The 20,539-nt window shown below is 32.3% G+C and overlaps 1 protein-coding gene across 2 annotated transcripts in view; it reads left to right on the top strand.

The window, feature by feature from the left end:
- The first annotated feature begins 1,119 nt into the window (after nucleotides 1–1,119).
- LOC114331599 (probable transmembrane reductase CYB561D1) overlaps nucleotides 1,120–20,539 on the top strand; it is a 38,305-nt gene continuing 18,885 nt past the window's right edge. For both annotated transcript variants that reach the window (XM_050643084.1, XM_028281201.2), the window contains exons 1-2: nucleotides 1,120–1,339; nucleotides 12,094–12,298. In XM_050643084.1, the coding sequence (XP_050499041.1) occupies nucleotides 1,172–1,339; nucleotides 12,094–12,298 (373 nt within the window). In that variant the 5' untranslated portion in view covers nucleotides 1,120–1,171. The remainder of the gene's footprint in view (nucleotides 1,340–12,093; nucleotides 12,299–20,539) is intronic.

A 20,539-nucleotide genomic window follows, 5' to 3' on the forward strand; every position in this document is an offset into this window, starting at 1 on the left:
ATCTAGGTATAGGGAATGTAACATGAAAAATAATCAGTATTTCTTATTAAGTTCAAAACGTAAAAAATATAGGGTGTCCTATTTGAAATAAGAAAGTTCATTAGATTTCAGGAAAAATGGAAGATCTGACAACAATGTAATTACCACTGTAAGATCGGTCGCATTAGAAAACCTTTAGACACCAAAACATATTAAAATCGAGCAAGCCGTTTCCGAGATAATTGAGAGTTTCCATACATAAAACTCACTCTGTATAGCTCCAACAAGGGTGGTCTTAAGGGTTGAAATATTATGATCGTGTATCTTAAAGCATAAAACAATCATTATGTAACTAATAAGAACCAAATGTTGACAACATTAAAGTTTAAAATGTTATTTTATAATTTTTTACAATTAGGGGTAGTGTTCACCCTCAAAACACCAAAAGCGTACAAAGGCTCAATATAGAAAATCAACTAGAGGGTGTAATAAGCCTAATTCCAAAATTTTTGTACAAATCGATGCTGGACGAAAAAATTGCGAGGTTTTGCCATTTTTTCAGTTTCATTTCCTCGACTATTAATTTTACATAATGTATCCGTCTGGGTATAAAAAAAATAAGATATAAAAAAAAGAACATATAATAAAATAATAATAACAAAAAAAAAATAGAAACAAAAAAAGAAAAGAAAGATAAAAAAAACAAGTAAAAAAAATAACAAAAAAAAATAGTAAAAAAAGTGATTACCACAAATTAAAATATATAATAAAAAAAATATAATATAATAATATGTTGTATCAAAAAAATAATATTGTAATTTCCGTTATGAAATAAAAAATTTATGACTATGAATCTGCAATCAATCACAAACAAGTCTGGCTAATTGGCTCAGCCAAAGCCATTTTTCAAGCAAAAAAAAATCCGTCTGGGTAATACAGCCTTCCGAATTTTTAAGATAAAAAAAAACTGTATATCTGCATAAGTATATCTGCATCTCCATAAGTGTAGAAACGAACGTACAGATAAAGTATTCTACAATATAGATCCTAATCGGCTTAAGATTAAACTTAAAATGTACTTTATTAAAATTGATTTCCGATATCATCTTTATATAAAAGCTAAACTAGCAGCTTAGAAACAATAGTATCGTGGTGAAGAATACCTTTTTGAAGTTGCTTTTACTGAATCAAAATGACTGAAAAATCAGAAGTAAGAATTCGACAAAGATTCTACTGGTTGTCAAATACTATCTTTCATCAAGTTTTGGCTGTTACTTGTGGATTTATATTTTATATATTTTTTAAGAGCCATGATCTTACTTCGGCCAGATTTCTACACAATTTCTTGGCTTCTGGAGCTGTAAGTAACAAATACATGACTTTACTTTTTTTACTTTTATTTTTAAATAGTAATTCGACAATAATATTTAACACTTTTAATCTGGCTCTTATTATTGAATTTTATCTTAGAACAAATACACTGGGGTGCAAAATTAACCGAACACCTTAAAAATTGGTCATTTTTGATGTCTCGAATTTCCTAAACCTGTTGTCCGATTTAAGTGATTTTTTAATATGTTATATTATTTATCAATATCGCTGTAATAATATTGTGGCTAAACAGGTAAATTTTCATTGCATACCGGGTGTACCAATGAAACTATGTTTTTTTTCTTAAATTTCGCATCACCCTGTGGAATATTCTAGCATTTATAAAATACTCAAATTAAAACCCAACTATAGCCTTAGGTTTTCTCAACATTCTTTTTTTTGATTCATTCGCTTAAGTAGGACCATAAAAAAGTTAGGAAATTTAACAACTAGCTATGTTCTTTATCAATACATGGTGTTTCTAAATAAGTGCGACAAACTTTAAGGAGTAATTCTACATGAAAAAATAATGACAGTTTGCTTTATAAACCTATGTCCGCAAATGCTTCATTTCTCAGATAGAGGGTGTTGAAATTTTTCTTACAAACTGACGATTTATTTATTGCTTAAAAACCAGTTGGGATATGCAAATGAAATTTAGTGGGTGTTAAGACGTAGTTATTGTTTATTTTTTGACATACAAGTAAGAATTTAATATTCACCATTGGCACGCATACGGGTAATATAAGCCCTCATATTACCCGTATGCGCGCCAATGGTGAATATTAAATTCTTAATTGTATGTCAAAAAATGTACAATAACTACTTCTTAAAACCCACCAAATTTCATTTGCATACCTCAACCGGTTTTAAAGCAATAAATAAATCGTCAGTTTGTAAGAAAACTTTCAACAATCTCGGAAACGAAGCATTTGCAGACATATCGTTGATAAAGCAAACTGTCATTATTTTTTCATGCAGAATTACCCCTTAAAGTTTGCCAATTATTCTTTAAAAATACGCTGTATTGATAAAAAACATGGCTAGTTGTTAAAGTACCTAACTTTTTTAATATCGAACATAAGCTAATGAATCAAAAAACAAAATGTTGAGAAAACATGAGGCTATAGTTGGATTTTAATTTCAGTATTTTATAAATGCTAGAATATTCCACAGGGTGATGTGAACTTTGAGAAAAAAACACAGTTTAATTGATACACTCGGTATACAATGCAATTTAACTGTTTAGCAACAATATTGTTACAGCGATATTGCTAAAGAATAAGGCTATAATATATTAAAAAAAATCACTTAAATCGAACAGCAGGTTTAGGAAATTCGAGACATCAAAAATGACCCATTTTTAAGGTGTCCGGTTAATTTTGCACCCCAGTGTAATTTGAAGTAGTGGAATTTTTCTATAATCTTAGTTATCATTAATTTTACCTTTATACATGATCACTCAGAGGCGGATTTGAAGATTTGCCGCCCTATCTTCCGCCATTTTTTGCTTTTTTACCAAAATTTGCTCTGAATTCTGCCCCCCTGGGTTATAGCCGATTTAGCCCATATGTAAATCCAGCCATGTGACCACTATTTCTAATGACAGTGTTATTTCTCTTCACAACAATGTATGTATGCATGTATAGCATTAACAAGCCTTTTAGGCCCATTGTTTGATGGATCATTTACATCGTTTTCTGTTATTAGCTGTCAGCTTCCAATCCCAACTCGCTGACATCTTCCATTACTAGCCCTCAGATGGACTTACCCAAGTTTTTTTATGTATTTTGACCCGTAGAACTCGAATTTTTTGGGTAACAGTTGATCCGGATGTCGATTAGATTGTTATAAACAAAGAACTTGAGGAATTACATAACAGCGATTTTTCGCAAATCAAAACATTTTTTTTTTGTATTTTTTGGATCATTCTAGCAAAACATGTTCTTACAAGTTTTTTAGGATGCATAGTTTTCGAAATAAACGAGGTTGAACTTTCAAAAAATCGAAAAATTGCAATTTTTGAACCCAAATAACTTTTGATTTAAAAATTCTGCTTACCGCATTTGAAAGTTTAAATCAAATTTTATCGGTTTTAACGCATTCTACGTAGAAATAGCCTCGCTTGCACTTGTACCTATTCTACATACTCGTTCGATTTTAAATGGGAGATCATTGAAAACATCACTTAAGCACTATGTGTTTATAGCTTTGATTGACAATAAAAAAATAAATTTTTAACAATGCAAATAATCAAAACCGATATAAGTTGACTTGAACTTTCAAATGCGGTAAGTAAGCAGAATTGCTATTTTATTTTTTTTAACCAAAAGTTATTCGGGTTCAAAAATTGCAATTTTTCGATTTTTTGAAAGTTCAACCGCGTTTATCTCAAAAAGTATGCATCCTATGAAAAAACTTGTAGGATCAATTTTTGCTTAGAATGACCCAAAAAATACAAAAACAAATGTTTTGTTTTGCGAGAAATCGCTGTTATGTAAGTCCTCAAGTTCTTTGTTTATAACAATCTTATCGACATCCGGATCAACTGATACCCAAAAAATTCTGAATAGAGAATTGAACACCCTTTCAAATGAGGTGCCACACGACCCCTATTACCATTTAAAAAAATCATTAATTACGTTATCACGCTCAGATGGATGACGTCACTAGTATGAAATACAGGGGGTCCAGAAACTCTAGCGACAAACGAAGACAGGAGATTCCTCATATAATTTTAAGACATTTTAACCCAATTCATCTAGTCCGAAAATGCTTCGTAAGGGAGCTAGAGCTCTTTGAAGATGGCGTCTTCTAATTAGTTTTTCTTAAATACCTCCAGAACGCTTCTATTTAGAAAAACAAAAATTGGTACACATATTTATCTTCCAGAGATAAATCGATTTCATCCATTGTGAATTTCTAGTACCGGTCACAGGCGTCCGTTTTGGGTAGGGCAACGGTTATTTTATCGCATAACTTTTTTGTCTTTAACTTTCAAGCATTTTTGATACTGGATTATTATATTGTGAGATATTCTAGTACTAAAAGGTACTCTTGATTTAAGTCGGTAGGACACACCGTTTTCTAGAAAAATCGATTTGAAAATTTTTCGTTTTTTGAATTTGAAAATAAATTGAAAAATTTTTTCAAAAAAAGCGGTGTATTTTACTAACTTATAGCAAGAGTAACTTTTAGTACTAAAATACCTCACAATTTAATAATCTAAAATTAAAAATTCTTAAAAATTAGAGACAACAAAGTTATGCGATAAAATAACTCTTCACCTACCCAAAACGGACGAATATGACCGGTACTAGAAATTCGCAATTAATGAAATCGATTCGTGTCTGGAATATAAATAAACGTACCAGTTTTCGTTTTTCTAAATGGTTTTTTTCTGAATTTTTTTTTGGAAATTCAGTAAACGAATAATTTTCAAATCGATTTTTCTAGAAAATGGTGTGTTCTACCGACTTAAAGCAAGAGTACCTTTTAGTGTTAGCATACCTCATAATTTAATAATCCAGTGTCAAAAATGCTTAAAAGTTAAAGACATAAAAGTTATGCGATAAAATAACCTTTTCCCTACCCAAAACGGACGCCTATGACCGGTACTAGAAATTCACAATAAATGTAATCGATTTATCTCTAGGAGATAAATATGCGTACCAATTTTCATTTTTCTAAATAAACGCGTTCTGGAGTTATTTAACAAAAAACTAATTAGAAGACGCTATCTTCAAAGAGCTCTAGCTCCCTTAGGAAGCATTTTCGGACTAGAAGAATTGGGTTAAAATGTCTTAAATTTATCTGAGGAATCTCCTATCTTCGTTTGTCGGTAGAGTTTCTGGACACCCTGTATATGCCAAACAATTGTAATTTAAAAATAAAAATCGACCTGTTTCAGGATTTTTCTCCAAAGTCGTCCATTTTAGAGAAAATGAATTTATTCCATAATTTAGATCCTCTCTGTATATATGTATAACAGCGCTACAGGTCTGTTTGAACATATACAACAGCTCTATAGGTCTTGTAGGTCCTTGGATTCCAAATACTTGGTTATTTCCCTCCACTTTTTCCACTCCCTTGCTTTTTCTCTCTAATCTCTAACGTCTAGTTCTGACAAGTTTTGTTTTCCTGCTTTCAACCAGTTCTTCTTTGAACGCCCTCTTCTTTTTCCCAATTTTTTGGTCTTTCAGTATTGTTTTAACATTTTGGTTCTCTGGTATTCATATAATATGACCAAGCTATCTATCTCTTTGGGCTCGTATTTTTGCCGTAATTATTGGTTTTCCATATTTTTTTTATTATATGGGTCACTTCGTTCACTCTTGTTAGAGTATAGGTCGCTTAAATACTATGAGCTCTTTTAATCCATTTCACGCGGTGGATTAGTCTGCAGTTTCCTTTAGGTCGTCGTTCATAGGTTGTGATGTTTTTTTGCCTTCTCTACTATCTTCTTCCACTCTCTCCGGTCCCGAATCTTTTCTCTCCAGTTTGCAATTTCCACCTTTGATATATCGTCTAGCAGTTGATCTTCCTATCTTATTTTTGGTATTCCTCTTGGTCTATTTTTTACTGGTTTCCAGTTAATTTCTTTCTGATCAGTTCTTCTACTCCTCTTCTTTGTGTGTGCCCAAACCATCTGAGCCTTTGTGCTTTAATCAATTTTACTATATCTTCTCCTTCAGTTATATTCATTATTTCATGGTTCATCAGCTTTCTATATTCCCCTGTTTCTGTCTTTACTGGGCCATGTATTCTTCTCATAATTTTTCCCTTAATTATTCTTAACTTTTCTTCGTTTTTTTCGTAAGGCACATTACTTCTGCTCCATAGGCTATCACTGGTCTAATTGCTGCTGTATAGAGGGTGTCCAGAAACTCTACCGACAAACGAAGACGAGATTCTTCAGATAATTTTAAGACAATTTATCTTAATTCACCTAGTTCGAAAATGCTTCCTAAAGGAGCTAGAGCTCTTTGAAAATGGCGTCTTGTAATTAATTTTTCTTAAATACCTCCAAAACGCTTCAATTTAGAAAAATAAAAATCGGTGCGTTTATTTATCTTCCAGAGATAAATTGATCCCATCCATTGCGAATTTCTAGTATTGATCATAGGCGTCCGGTTTGGGTAGGGCAACGGTTATTTTATCACATAACTTTTTGTCTTTAACTTTTAATCATTTTTGACACTGGATTATTAAATTGTGAGGTATTGTAGTACTAAAAGGTTCTCTTGCTTTAAGTCGGTAGGACACACGGTTTTCTAGAAAAATCGATTTGAAAATTCTTCGTTTTTGGAATTTGAAAAAAACTAAAACATTTTTCAAAAAAAAGGGGTATATTTTACCAACTTAAAGCAAGAGTAACTTTTAGTACTAGAATACCTCATAACTTAATTATCTAGAGTCAAAAATGTTTAAAAATTAAAGATAAAAATGTTATGCGATAAAATAACTGTTGACCTACCCAAAACGGACGCATATGACCCGTACTAGAAATTCGCAATTAATGAAATCGATTCATCTCTGAAATATAAATAAACGTACCAGTTTTCGGATTTCTAAATAGTTTTTTTTTGAATTTATTTTTGGAAATTAAAAAAACAAAAATTTTAAATTGATTTTTCTAGAAAACGGTGTATCCTATTGACTTAAGACAAGAGTACCTTTTAGATGTAAAATACCTTATAATTTAATAATCCAGAGTCACAATACTTAAAAATTAAAGATAAAAAAGATGTAATAAAATCGATTTATCTCTGGAAGATAAATATGTGTACCAATTTTTGTTTTTCTCAATAGAAGCGTTCTGGAGTTATTTAAGAGAAGCTAATTACAAGACGCCATCTTCAAAGAGCTCTAGCTCCCTTAGGAAGCATTTTCGGACTAGGTGAATTGGGTTAAAATATCTTAAAATTATCTGAGGAATCTCCTGTTTTCGTTTGTCGGTAGAGTTTCTGGACACCCTGTATATTTTTGATTTTGTTTTTTTTGCTCAGGTTTTTTAGGGTCAGGTTTTTGTCATTGAATAGTCGGTGATACTGCCGTCCACCATCACCCCCAGGTATTTGAAGCAATCTACTCTCTGGAATGTATTTTCACCTACATTTATTTCTGTTATTCTGTTTAGATTGTCTCTTGTGCTAATGTGGTATTTTGTTTTATTCTGATTGATTATTAATCCTTTCGTCTTTGCTTCTCTTACCACGGTTAAAAGTGCCTCGTCTAGTATTTTTTTATCTTGTGCAGTCCCAGTTCATCCGCATATCCTATGATATGTGTTGAGCTTTGAATAATTGTCTTTTTCAGCCCTGTGTCGCTGTGTCCCTAATTACTTCTTCTAGAGCGATATTAAATAGTGTCGTTGACAGACTGTCTCCTTGTCTTACCCCAAGTTCTATTTTGATGTTGTTTGTATTTCCCTCATTTTTTTTTAACTTTTGCTGTTGAGTCTTTCATTGCCATTCTAGTTAATCTTATTAATGTTGCAGGTATCTCCATTTTTTATTTCCTTTAATAATTGTTGTCTGTATACGCTGTCGAAGGCCTGTTGGAAGTCGATGAATAGTATGTGTAATCCTATGTCATGTTCATACCTTTTTTCAATTGTTTGTGTTAGTACGTGTATTGCATCTATTGTTGATCTTCCTTCTCTAAAGCCCTGTTGGTATGTTCCTATAATTTTTTCTGTGTACTGATTTACTTGGTTTCTTATAATTGTGGTCAATATCTTAAACGTTGTATTTAGTAGCCCAATTGCTCTGTAGTTGCAGCAATTAGTTGGATCTCCTTTCTTAAAGATTGGTGAGATATGTCCGTTTTTCCACTATATGGGCATGTTTTCGTCCTTTTAAATTGTAACCATTAACTTGTGCATTCGCTTCGTGAGCTCCTCATATTGGTTTTCCATACATCCTCATTATTCATTTATTTATTCGTCTTCTCCAAAGATTCTCAGCCGTTTGTATTCCTCTGAAGATTTTTCTGGGTAGCTTTCTTTCCCAGATCTCAATTTTTTTCCTGCTGGTTCACAATCCACGTTTCGCTGGTATACATCTAAAGATCTTTGAAGTATTCTGCCCATCTGTTTAATTTTTCTGTTGTTCCCCTAGAAGCAAACTCTCTATTTTGAGTATTTTCTCTATCTCTTTGTAGTTTTGATCTGTTCTTTCTTGCCAAAGCATTACTACATTCCTTATCGAACCAGTTTTGATGTCTGTTTATAGGCACTATTCCTTTAGAGATGGCATGATGGAACTGGAGCAGGTACCACGGAATAGGTTCCAATCGTCTATTCCACGCACCAGTGACAAAAATTCGACGGCATCGGTTTCGATTCCAACGGCGCCGCATCGACCGCAATCCGCAATTTACAATAAACTCGAACTGGATTCTCGCTCGGAATAGAGAATAGGTTTTAGCACAGCCATTTAAACATCGGAAGAGCCACCGTAGTAAGCCACAGGGAACGCATCGGTTTCGATTAGGGATGGCATGATGGAACTGGAGCGGGTACGTCGTAATATGTTTTAATCGACTATTCCACGTATTACAAGTGACAAAACTTTGAAGGCATCGGTTTAGATTCCAGCGTCGGCCTTAGTTGAGTACACTTTCCGGAACGACCGGGCAAGCAGTGGCGGCCGGTCAGGGTCGGCAGGGTCGGCAGTGCCGACCCACACATTTATAGATATAGATTTTTTTAATATTTGTATCTGTGAAATAAAAAAAAGTCTATCAGATAATACAGACTAAATTTTATTTATGGTTTTTAAAAGGATTTGATCAATCCGAGCGTTAAGTGATCCCTGCGCATAACAGACTTCTCAAAAAATGAATGATCCGAGCCATTCATCTGACTTTTTGGCTAGCCGTCCCTAACTCATCCGTAGCTTGACGATTTACACGTAAAACTAAACGAAATAACAAGTCGATGAGCAAGCGAACATTACATTCTCTCCGTGGGCAATAGCAGATACGGCATGGCAGGTTAAGCGGCAGGTACGGTAAATTTCGGTCTGCCGGTCAGTGTTTCATTTGGAAGCATGCATCGGCAGAAATTGTCAAAAATAATCACGCCGTTTTACGTCGTTTAATTGATATTGTAATTTTTTTAAGTTATCAGGAATTATCATTTAGTGGACATGATGGATTGAAGCATTTGTTAAAAATCAAAGTAATTATAGAGAATTAATAAAATTGTTTTAGAAATACCTATTTACTTTCTGATTCGAAGTGTATTCGTAACACAGAATGAACTAATTAATACATATAATCAAATAGTTACATTTTGAATAACGTTGTTGAATCTGAGATTTAGAAAACCATTTGCTTTTCACTGGAAGTAGATGAAACTTCTGATTATTATGTCATTCACAATTTTCAATTATTGTTGTTCGATACGCGTTACGTGGTAAAATTTATGAGAGGTTTTTAGGTTTTAGAGATGTGAGTAAAAGGAATAAGGCAGGATATATTTTTGGTATTTTAAAGAACAGATTCAAATTTTTTGATATCAAAAATGAATTGGTGGGGCAAACTGGGGCAATCTTATGACGGCGTTGCTGTGATGACTGGTGAATTGAATGGTCTCCAGGCAAAAGTTAAAACTATTGCATCACAAGTTTTATTTACTCACTATTATACGCATATAATGAATTTAGTTTTACATGATACGTGTAAAAAAATAAAGAATATCATCTTTTCTTGCCAGTTTAGCTCACCTAAACAGATTATTGCTTTAGAACAAATTTGTTTCGAAAAAAAAAAAGCGAACAGTTTGTCAGACGCGATGAAATTTTAAATCTCGGTTAGTTTTATCTAAGCAGATTATCTCTGGTAGTTTTAGTATCTGTAGCAGATTTTCGTGAACAGCTTTTGTAAGTTTTTGATTTTATTATCGAAGGCGATGATTTTGAAAGTGGCGATACCTCGATCAGTGAAGCAATCGGTTTGAGAACTTTATTAAATAATTTTCTTTTAATATTCTTTAAAATATTTTTAAGACAGAGTTTGCCCAAGATATTCCTTGCTGTTCAAAATCAGTCAACTGACATTATTTATTCCAAAAATAGAATACGAAAGTTAGTGCAAAATCTCAGAGATTTTCGTAATGATAGTAGTTTCCAATATATACGCAGTGACGTTTTGGATTCGCTTGATATTTCCGAACCATCCCAAAAAAGACAACGACATGATACATATCTCGAAAAACGAGTAAGTACTCGTATATCTTGAAATTTTGGATACCTACTATTATATGCAAATAGATACTCGTTTTTCGAATTTTGAAGATTTGCAAATTTTTGACCTCTTTGACGATTCAAAATTTAAAAGTTACCTTCGCCAAAGAATTTCCAAGATATTTATTATTACAAGTTAGGTACTTAAAAATTATGCCGATTCAAATATTTTCAGAAAGTGGGTTAAGTTACAAAATATGTATGTATAATTCTATGTAGTAATTCATTACAACAAACTGTTCATCAATTTTCTTATTACCACCAATTTCTGCCTGAAATAAACGGGATTTACCTTGTCTCAAAAGAATCAACACGTATTGTCGAAACACCATGAAACAAGAGAGAATATCATATCAGAGAGAGTACATCAAATAAAAAAAAAGCAAAAAACAACAAAATCTCCTATGATGATTTAAGCCTTTTAGTTTGATGGTATACCTATATGAGGAGACAAAAAAACCTTGCCGACCCTGTCTCCAAGGCCAGAAGCGAAAGAGATTTGAAATGAAACTTGAACTGATCTCTCGGAATAGGTACCATAGAGAAACGAATCGGCGGCGTCTGTTTCGATTCCAACATCTCATATTGGTTTAATGTGATGGGTTCAAAAAATTTCAGGTCTATACGGCTGTAACAGATTTCTAATTTTTGGACGGTATAGTTATCATTTAAAACTGTTAAAATTTTGACTCTTTCGCATTATGTTTTTATTTATATGACTATAATCTAATCGATCCTATCTTCTGTAATAACTTAGTGTCTTCATTTTCCATTTGCATAAACGAATTTTGAATAAACCTCGACTTTAGGTAATTTAAAAACCCATAATTACATGTAAAAAAATTGTTTTAATAGTTGGTATATAGATTTACTAATTGTAGGAAAAACATGGTAAGAAATATACTTATTTAAAAATCAAATTAAATACATCCTCTAGATTAAAAATACAAAATTATAGGTACCCACTTAGTTTGATCGTTTAAATTTGATGCAGCGCAAACAATAGTGGCACAACTAGGAACAAGCTAGGGCAATCGATATATCGTTTTTTCACCTCAGAATCAGAAACTCGCATTAGGTTTCTGGAATAGGTATATGTTTGCAATAGGTTCGGTTCCAACCTATTACCGAAAAATGCTATTCTGTACCATCTCTTCCTATACACTTTTCCGTTGCTTCCGACATGGCTACCTATATGGTCTATTAAATTCTCATTCTGTATGGTCTGCTATTCTTCTATTTGCTGCTTGATTGGATTCTTTAACCTTTCATTTATTTCTTCACTAGTCTCTTTACTACCTGTTTCTCTTGTAGGCACTCTAATTGGTAATTTAATATGTCTCCAGAAAGTTTTGGAATTATTGGTAATTCCTTTTTAATTTTGCTATTACTATTGTATGGTCACTGTTGGTATTTGCACCTCTGTAAATCCTGTAATCGACTACTGCTGATCTCTATGATTTTACTTTAGAGCAAACAATTTTTCTTTTAGTACATTCCATTAATGGCTGAAGGTTTTATATTATTTACTGAATCAAATGTCTGGTCACTCGAAGCAAACAGAAGTATAAAAGGATGGGTCCACGGTGCACTATTAAGCGTCAGTGTTATATGCGCCTCCGTTGGTATAATTGTAGAAATCATTGGAAAAAATAAAACTTCTTCCCCACATTTTCACACCTTGCACGCCAAATTAGGTAAGAAACATTTTTTTATTATTTTAACTATTTACACGTGTTCATTTTTAAAGCGAAGTTTCTATACTGGCGTTGTATTCATTTTTCTCTAAAGTAAAATGCTGAGACTATCATCACTGAAGTAGCGTCACAAAATAGTTGGAGGAGTTCATTTACACGACGAGGGGATTAGAAGTACAGAAATAGGGCTTTTCATTCATAGTCATTTGTTTCGAGCTTCTGTCATATGTCGTATAATCCGTGTATATTATTAGGTTTGTTCTAGCATCAGTTTCAAACTGAATAGCGGACCAGCGCGAGTAGAGGGGATAGCACTGGTGACTGTATTATGCTCTCTCACTGACCAACTGTTTGCTGACGGTTTCTGACTAGTTTGACTGTTTGCTAGAACAAACCTAATATTATACACAGATTATACAACATATGACGGAAGCTCGAAACAAATGACAATCGATGAAAAGCCTTATAGCACAGCCACCTTTACTTTACAAGCCATGAAGAGAAAAAGGCAACGTCGCAATTGATGACGTCGGTAGTCTGACTTTCGGACTACCGCACCGCTTTCGAAACTACGATTTTAAAGTACAAATTCAAGTAAAATGTATAGTATTTTTTGAGTCGAACAGAAAAATATATTAATTAGAAGCTTTTACAAAATCAAATTAAAAGTAATTCCTTGTAAGTAACGTTTATCATACAAAAAAAAACAAACAATGACATGCATATATGTAAAATACTTTATTTTAAATAAATAATATCTTATTTTAAATTATATACAAAATATCGCTTTAAATAACTATAAAAACAATTGCTCAAAATGTTTGAGGTGCATTGTTGGGGATTAGAGTAAATAGGTAACTATCTTTTTTGTTATCGCCCTTATCGTAATTTTGTTTTGATACTTTTTTGAAGATTCATTACTTTGATGGCTGCTATTTTTGTATAATTATTTAAAACAATATTACACATAATTTTTATAACAGCAGAATAAACTTTGAAGGCATTTTCCCCACATTCACACTAAAATTCAAAATTTAAGTGAAATCCTTCATATGCAATATCATGCTGTTGTAAACTTTTCATTACCAAATATCATAATAACATAACAATAATTGTTTTGCAAAAATAATTTTTTAAGATTGGGATTGTTAATAATAAATTGAAATGTTGAACAAAGGTGATAATAAATAAATTTTACTGAATCCGTTGCTAAGCACAAACCATCCCTTTGCAAATAATCATAGTAATCTGCTCCAGTTCTCTCTCCTTTGCTGCAAAAAACAAGTTGTTTGAACTAGAATCATCTTAATAACATACCTTTTAAAGCTCTTTATAATTTTTAGCACGAAATATTCTAAAATTTTTCAGTTTCTCTGTAAATATGGTGAATATTGTATACAAACAAATGAGAACTGACAGACTTAACCGGTCTACCATTAGATGTTGCCAAGTTTCAACTTCATGGCTTGTTAAGTAAAGGTGGCTATGCCTATAGTCAAGAGTGAGTTTAAATTTTCTACTAAATTAATATAACTACGTTGAACAATTGTATCGCCGTCTCACTCTGTCAATTATAAATTTGTAAGTGCGTATGTCTTGGATAACGTTTTGCTTTGTAGACAACACTTAATAATCTATCTCTGTCATGATCGTTCATGGGTATTTTTTCATTTTTCCGACTGTATATCTATAGTATTTTTACTACAAAAACGTTATTACGTAGGTCAAAATTTTTGACGTAAGAGAACTGTCAAAACATTAGAATGTGACTTTTCATTATTGCTATGTTTATTATAAACACGGCAATAATGAAAAGTCACATTCTAATGTTTTGACAGTTCTCTTACGTCAAAAATTTTGACCTACGTAATAACGTTTTTGTAGTAAAAATACTATAATGAACGTGTGCTGGAGACCATGCACAAAGAGCGAGAATTGATCAACGTCATAAAAATAAGAAAGGTTCAATAGTTCGGTCATATAATGAGAGGACCTAAACAGGGCCGCCGCTGAAGTGTTGGCCTCTCGTGTGCAACTTAAGATTTGCCGCCCCCCTTCCAACACATTAGTCGTTTCAACATAGGTACATACTAGTATTTAAAGAAATGTGCAGGAGACCGTAACGCGTATATGAATAATAATTGCTCTCATCTCGACGTTACTTTTAGACCTGGATCCCGAGTATGAAAAAAAGTCATTATTATTATGTCAATAAGTAATAATATAAAGAAATGCAATCTTGCACTAATACCAAAATGTGTTAGTTTTGTTTACAAGACTACTTACAATATTCGGCATGCTTAATTAATTACTAATATATTTAAATATATAGGCCTGGATCCCGCGTACCCAAAAAAAAGTTAATTAATAGCAAGCTGAAAATTTGTTAATAGCTTAACGGTGTCTAGTCGGACAAACTTTGATGTATGGAAACACTGGAAGTTTTAATTGTGGAACAGGATAAAAATTTGGAAGGTCAGACTACGAAAACCTTCCATGTTTTTGTCGGACATAACTTCCAATTGATTTGTTACCATTTCATTAAACTCTCACACAAAAATCAGACTGGTGTTTATCACCAACTGGGCATTTTAATGAGTGGAACACGAAGAACATGTCAAATGACAGGAATAATGCTGGTTAGTAATATCAGTCTGATTTTTGCATGAGAGTTTAATGAAAGGGTAACAAATCAATTGGATGTTCTGTCCGACAAAATACATGGGACGTTTTCGTAATCTGACGTTTCAAATTTTTAAACTGTTCCACAATTAAAATTTTCCCTGTTCCAGTATTCCCGTACATCAAAGTTTGCCCGACTAGACACCGTTAATCTATTAACAAATTTTCAGCTTGCTACTAATCCACTTTTTTTGGTACTCGGGATCCAGGCCTATTTGAAATACAGTAGTGTGCAAAAGAAACTATATATTACAAACAAAATCGTTTATCAAAAGCGTGTCTAAAATCATCAAATTCTCAACTTAGACTGAACACTGAACCATAACCCATCTATAACCATAAAGGAACAATATATAACAGAGCCACCATCGAGTAATAAAAAAGATTTTTTTAAACCATCGAGTAGGTAATAAAAAATACTTTTTTACTACTCAATGAGAGCAACTTAACAAGCACTTATCTAAATTCTCGGAAAGTATTCTATTGTCGTATCGTACTCTCTTAAAAAATCATAATTGTTCAGATTTGAAAAAATCGCATATGGACCACGTAGATAAAAATATCTTAAAGTCTGAAAGCCGCCAGCCACTGTGAATTAAAATGCATTCCCGGAACTACTTTATGACTACAGCTGCAAAAGGGCAGTTCATATAATAGATAAATTTTCTGGCATTTTTATTTAGATTGTTTGGAATATTAGAGTTTATAGAACTATCTGAATCATTACTATTTAGTTTTTGAATTTATTTTCGTTTTAAAAAAAATATTATCATCAGTGGCCTGCTTTTGGCCGCCCCTATAATCGGCCGCCCCTATAATCGGCCGTGTGCGATGCACACTTTGCACACATGGTAGCGGCGGCCCTGGACCTAAATATCGCTTACTCCGGCTGATCATTCAGGGCAAAATCAAAGGAAAATGCTGGGTTAGAAGAAAACAACTGTCATGGCTGCGTAACATTAGACAATGGACAGGTCGAACGGTCGAGGAATTGTTTCATATAGCTGCCGATCCAGGGACATTTCATCAGATTGTTAATACGACGATAGCCAACGCCTAAAAACAGGCACGGCACACAAAGAAGAAGAAGTGATACATATTTAAGGGAGTAACTACTAGCGCAGGACAGGCTTGGGAGAAACTAATTCACATATGAAAGTAGGATTCGAGCACTGATCGGTGCTTAGTTATAGCGATTTAGAAGAAAAACTAGAACATTGGAGACAAGCTCTAAAGGAAAAAGGTTTAAAACTTAGAAGGACAAAAACAGAGTGTGCATTTGCTAGAGTTAATACAAAAAAATGATAACTTTGGACGGTTAAATGATTGCGTTTCAAGTGGTGTAACACGAAACGAAAAACATGAAAAATGAAACGTAAAACACGTTTCATGAAAATTAAACACGGCTAAACAAACCTTGAAGTCCGCCTACCAATGAAACGAGTGTGATTCATGCTCATAACTCAGTTTTATTTTCGGAAAGTTTCATAAATGGCCGGACGTCTATTTGTTTAGCAGTGTTTTATTTCCATGAAACTTGATTTACGTTTCATGTTTCTTTGATGTGCCCAAAGAGGCGGAAATCATTATAGTCTAGGCGCCAAATAGAGGTCACCGTGTCCTTTTCAATTCTGATGGACAAACTCAACGGTTTCTTATGGATTTTTGGCTGCTGATTACGAATTTGGAGGGTGGATTTCGATCCGAGTGGTCAAAAAATTGTTATAAACAATTTAATTGTTTATAAATTGTTTCTAAGACTCTGGCTCATAAACTAAAAGAGATAAAAAATAATATTTCAAATAAAATTTGTTCGTTAATAACAAACGAAGAAAAAAACGTTTACTATACTTAAATCCAACAATTAGAACTCAAGATATTGTAAAATTAGTGCACAATGCAAATTGCAAATTGCAATATAAGTATTTTCGAAGATTTATCGATCGTAACTCGGCTTCTACGCACGCAAATGAACCTTAAAAGGTCTCATTTTAAAGCTTCATTAATAGGCTTTTAAACGTAGTTTGTTAAATTACTTGATGTTCATTTGTTGTAAAGTTATACCCATTTGAAGTAATAATTTTCTTAAAAAAATTGTACATTAATTTGTTTATAAGGGTTTCAAGCAAATTTAAGCTATAAACATTTATACTTTAATTAACAATAATGATAGAAGAACTCAAAAGGAACATTTTGAGCTTAAGAAAATGTTTGTAGGTTTATTTTTGGCCAAGATATCGATATTTTAATAGTGCGCTCTGAGGCGCAAGATCGGTTCACCGCGTAAAAGTTCACGCGCTAACTTCTCGATACAAATTATAATTTCTATGTATATATACGTTTTCTTCATTTTTCATTTTTGAAGATCCTAATAAAATTTTATCCTATAATTCTTATAATTAAATCATCATACTGTAACCTCGTATCACCTTTCATTCTATTTATTTTGCCTTCTATTTTTTGTACTAAATGAGAAAAAAACATTAAAAACTAATATTTCAGAAACAGGACAAAAAGTAAGTTGACATTATTTATTAATACTATTTTTACAAACTTTTTGTTTCATGCATCTGAATCGAGATATACAGGGAATCTCAGCTTTTTTACATCTACAAAGTTCTTAGAGCAATTGTTACAGTAACATGGTGGTACTTGTACGAAGTCTGTTCTTGTACGCAGTAAAACTAAAACTTTCTGGGGCTTCAGAGTCTAATTATCTATATAATATAGATATAATCTATACCATATAGATATCCAGTGGATAGTGGATAGTATCCATATAAAGTGGATCTAGTTCTTTTGCAGCATCATCAAGGCACGTCAATTGTGTGTATGCCGCCACAACATAAATGCTCGTTTTATATGCAATGATGATGTTGCAAAATAACTAGATCCATTTTTATATGGATATCGCATATTGGCTCATTTGCATGCGTAGAAGCCGAGTTACGATCGATAAAGCGTCGAAAAATACTTGACTGTGAAAAATAGCGCGCCATTAAAATATCGATATCTTGACCAAAAATAAACTTACGAACATTTTAAAAAGTTGAAAATGTTCCTTTTGAATTTTTCTATCATTATTGGTAATTAAAGTATAAATGTTCACAGCTTAAATTTACTCGAAACCCTTATACCCAAATTAATGTACAATTTTTTTAAGAAAAGTATAACTTCAAACGGGTATAACTTTAAAACAAATGAAGATAAAATAATTTAACAAACTTTGTTTGGAAACCTATTAATAAAGCTTTAAAATTAGACCTTCTAAGGCTCATTTGCTTACGAAAAAGCCGAGTTACGATCGATAAAGCTTCAAAAAATACTTATTTTGCAATTTGCAATTTGCATTGTGCACTAATTTTACAATATCTTGAGTTATAATTATTGGATTTAAGTTTAGTAAAAGTTTTTTTCTTTGTTTTTTATTAACAAACAAATTTTATTTAAGACATTCTTTTTTAGCTCTTTTAGTTTATGAGACAGAGCCTTATAAATAATTTATAAACAATTAAATTGTTTATAACAATTTTTTGCCCACTCGGATCGAAATCCACCCTTAACATTCGTAATCCTCAGCCAAAAATCCATAATAAACCGTTGCGTTTGTCCATCAGAATTGAAATGGACACGGTGACACCTCTGGCGCCTAGACTATTAGTAGTGGAGCCGATATGTGAAACAATTGTGCAGTTAACGATATAAGTACATAATTGGGACCACTACACATATAAAGGTTCAAATTTAGATACGAGGCCATCTCAGATTTTACCTTTTACAAAAATGGCGGGCATTCAAAATGGCGACTATACATATGTGACTTATAGCACGATAACTTTTGAACGAGACGTCAGATTTCAACCAAATTTGGTATATAGGTTTTTCTTTTGATGTATAATATCGAGGTCTTGTACCAGAAGAATCGGTTTACCAGAAGTTGTATTTTTCCTGGTTTTTATGTAAAAATATGTTGTTTGTTTTTTAATTCTTTCACCCTGTTTGTATTAATTTTTCAAAAAGTTAATACCTACCGCCATTGAAAAAAGCGTAAATATATTTTTTAGGAAATATTTTGAACTTTTTAGTTATGTTAATTACCATTTAATAAATGCATAACGAATCTTCACATGTGCCTATTACCGGTTAAATGATTGTGTTTCAAGTGGTTTACTGTAAAGAGGCCGAAATCATTAGTAGTGCAGCCGATATGTGAAACAATTGTGCATTTAATGGTAGAAGCATATAATTTGGACCACATATATTACACATACAAAAGTTTCAATGTAAATATGAGGCCATCTCAGTTTTTGCTTCTTTTACAAAAATGGCGGGCATTCAAAATGGCGACTATACATATGCGACTAATAGCACGATAACTTTTGAACGAGACGTCAGATTTCAACCAAATTTGGTATATAGGTTATTTTTTTGATGAATAAGATCGATGTCTTGAACCGGAAGAATCGGCTTACCACAAGTTGTGTTTTTACTGTTTTTTTTATGTACAAATATGTTGTTTTTTTTTCAATTCTTTCACCCTGTATATATAAATTTTTTAAAAAGGTAATACCGCCACTGAAAAGAGTGTAAAAATATTTTTTAGGAAATATTTTTAACTTTTTAGCTGTGTTGATTACCATTTAATAAATGCATAACGTATATTCACATGTACCTATGGGCGGCAGATTCATTTTGAATGCCCGCCATTTTTGTAAAAGACAAAATTTGACAAAATTTGAATCTTTGTATGTGTAGTACGTGTGGTCCAAATTATATGCTTCTACCATTAAATGCACAATATTTCTTATATTATTATTTGCACGAATCTGCCGCACATAGGTACCTACATGTGAAGATACGTTATCAATTTATTAAATGGTAATTAATATAACTAAAGAGTCAAAATATTTTCTAAAAAATATTTTTACGCTCTTTTCAACGCCGGTATTATCTTTTTGAAAAATTAATATATACAGGGTGAAAGAATTGAAAAAATAAACAACATACTTTTACAAAAAATCAGGAAAACACAACTTCTGGTAAACCAATTAGAGCTCGATCTTACACATCAAAAAAAGAACTTATATACCATATTTGGTTGAAATCGGAGTTTTCGTTCAAAAGTTATCGTACTGTTAGTCACATATGTATAGTCGTCATTTTGAATGTTCGCATTTTTTGTAAATGGCAAAATCTGAGATGACCTCATATCTAAATTTGAACCTTTGTATGTGTAGTATATGTTGTCCAAATTATATGCTTCCATCATTAAATACACAATAATTGTTATAATATTTGCACGAATCTGCCGCACATAGGTACATGTGAAGATAAGTTATGCATTTATTACATGGTAATTAACATAACTAAAAAGTTCAAAATAATTCCTAAAAAATATTTTTACGCTCTTTTCAATGCCGGTATTACCTTTTTGAAAAATTAATATATGCAGAGTGAAAGAATAAAAAAAAAACAACATATTTTTACATAAAAATCAGAAAAAACACAACTTCTGGTAAACCGATTCTTCCGGTTCAGGAGCTCGATCTTATACATCAA

Source organism: Diabrotica virgifera, chromosome 2 (assembly GCF_917563875.1).
Source record: "Diabrotica virgifera virgifera chromosome 2, PGI_DIABVI_V3a".
In the NCBI taxonomy this organism is placed as follows: domain Eukaryota; kingdom Metazoa; phylum Arthropoda; class Insecta; order Coleoptera; family Chrysomelidae; genus Diabrotica; species Diabrotica virgifera.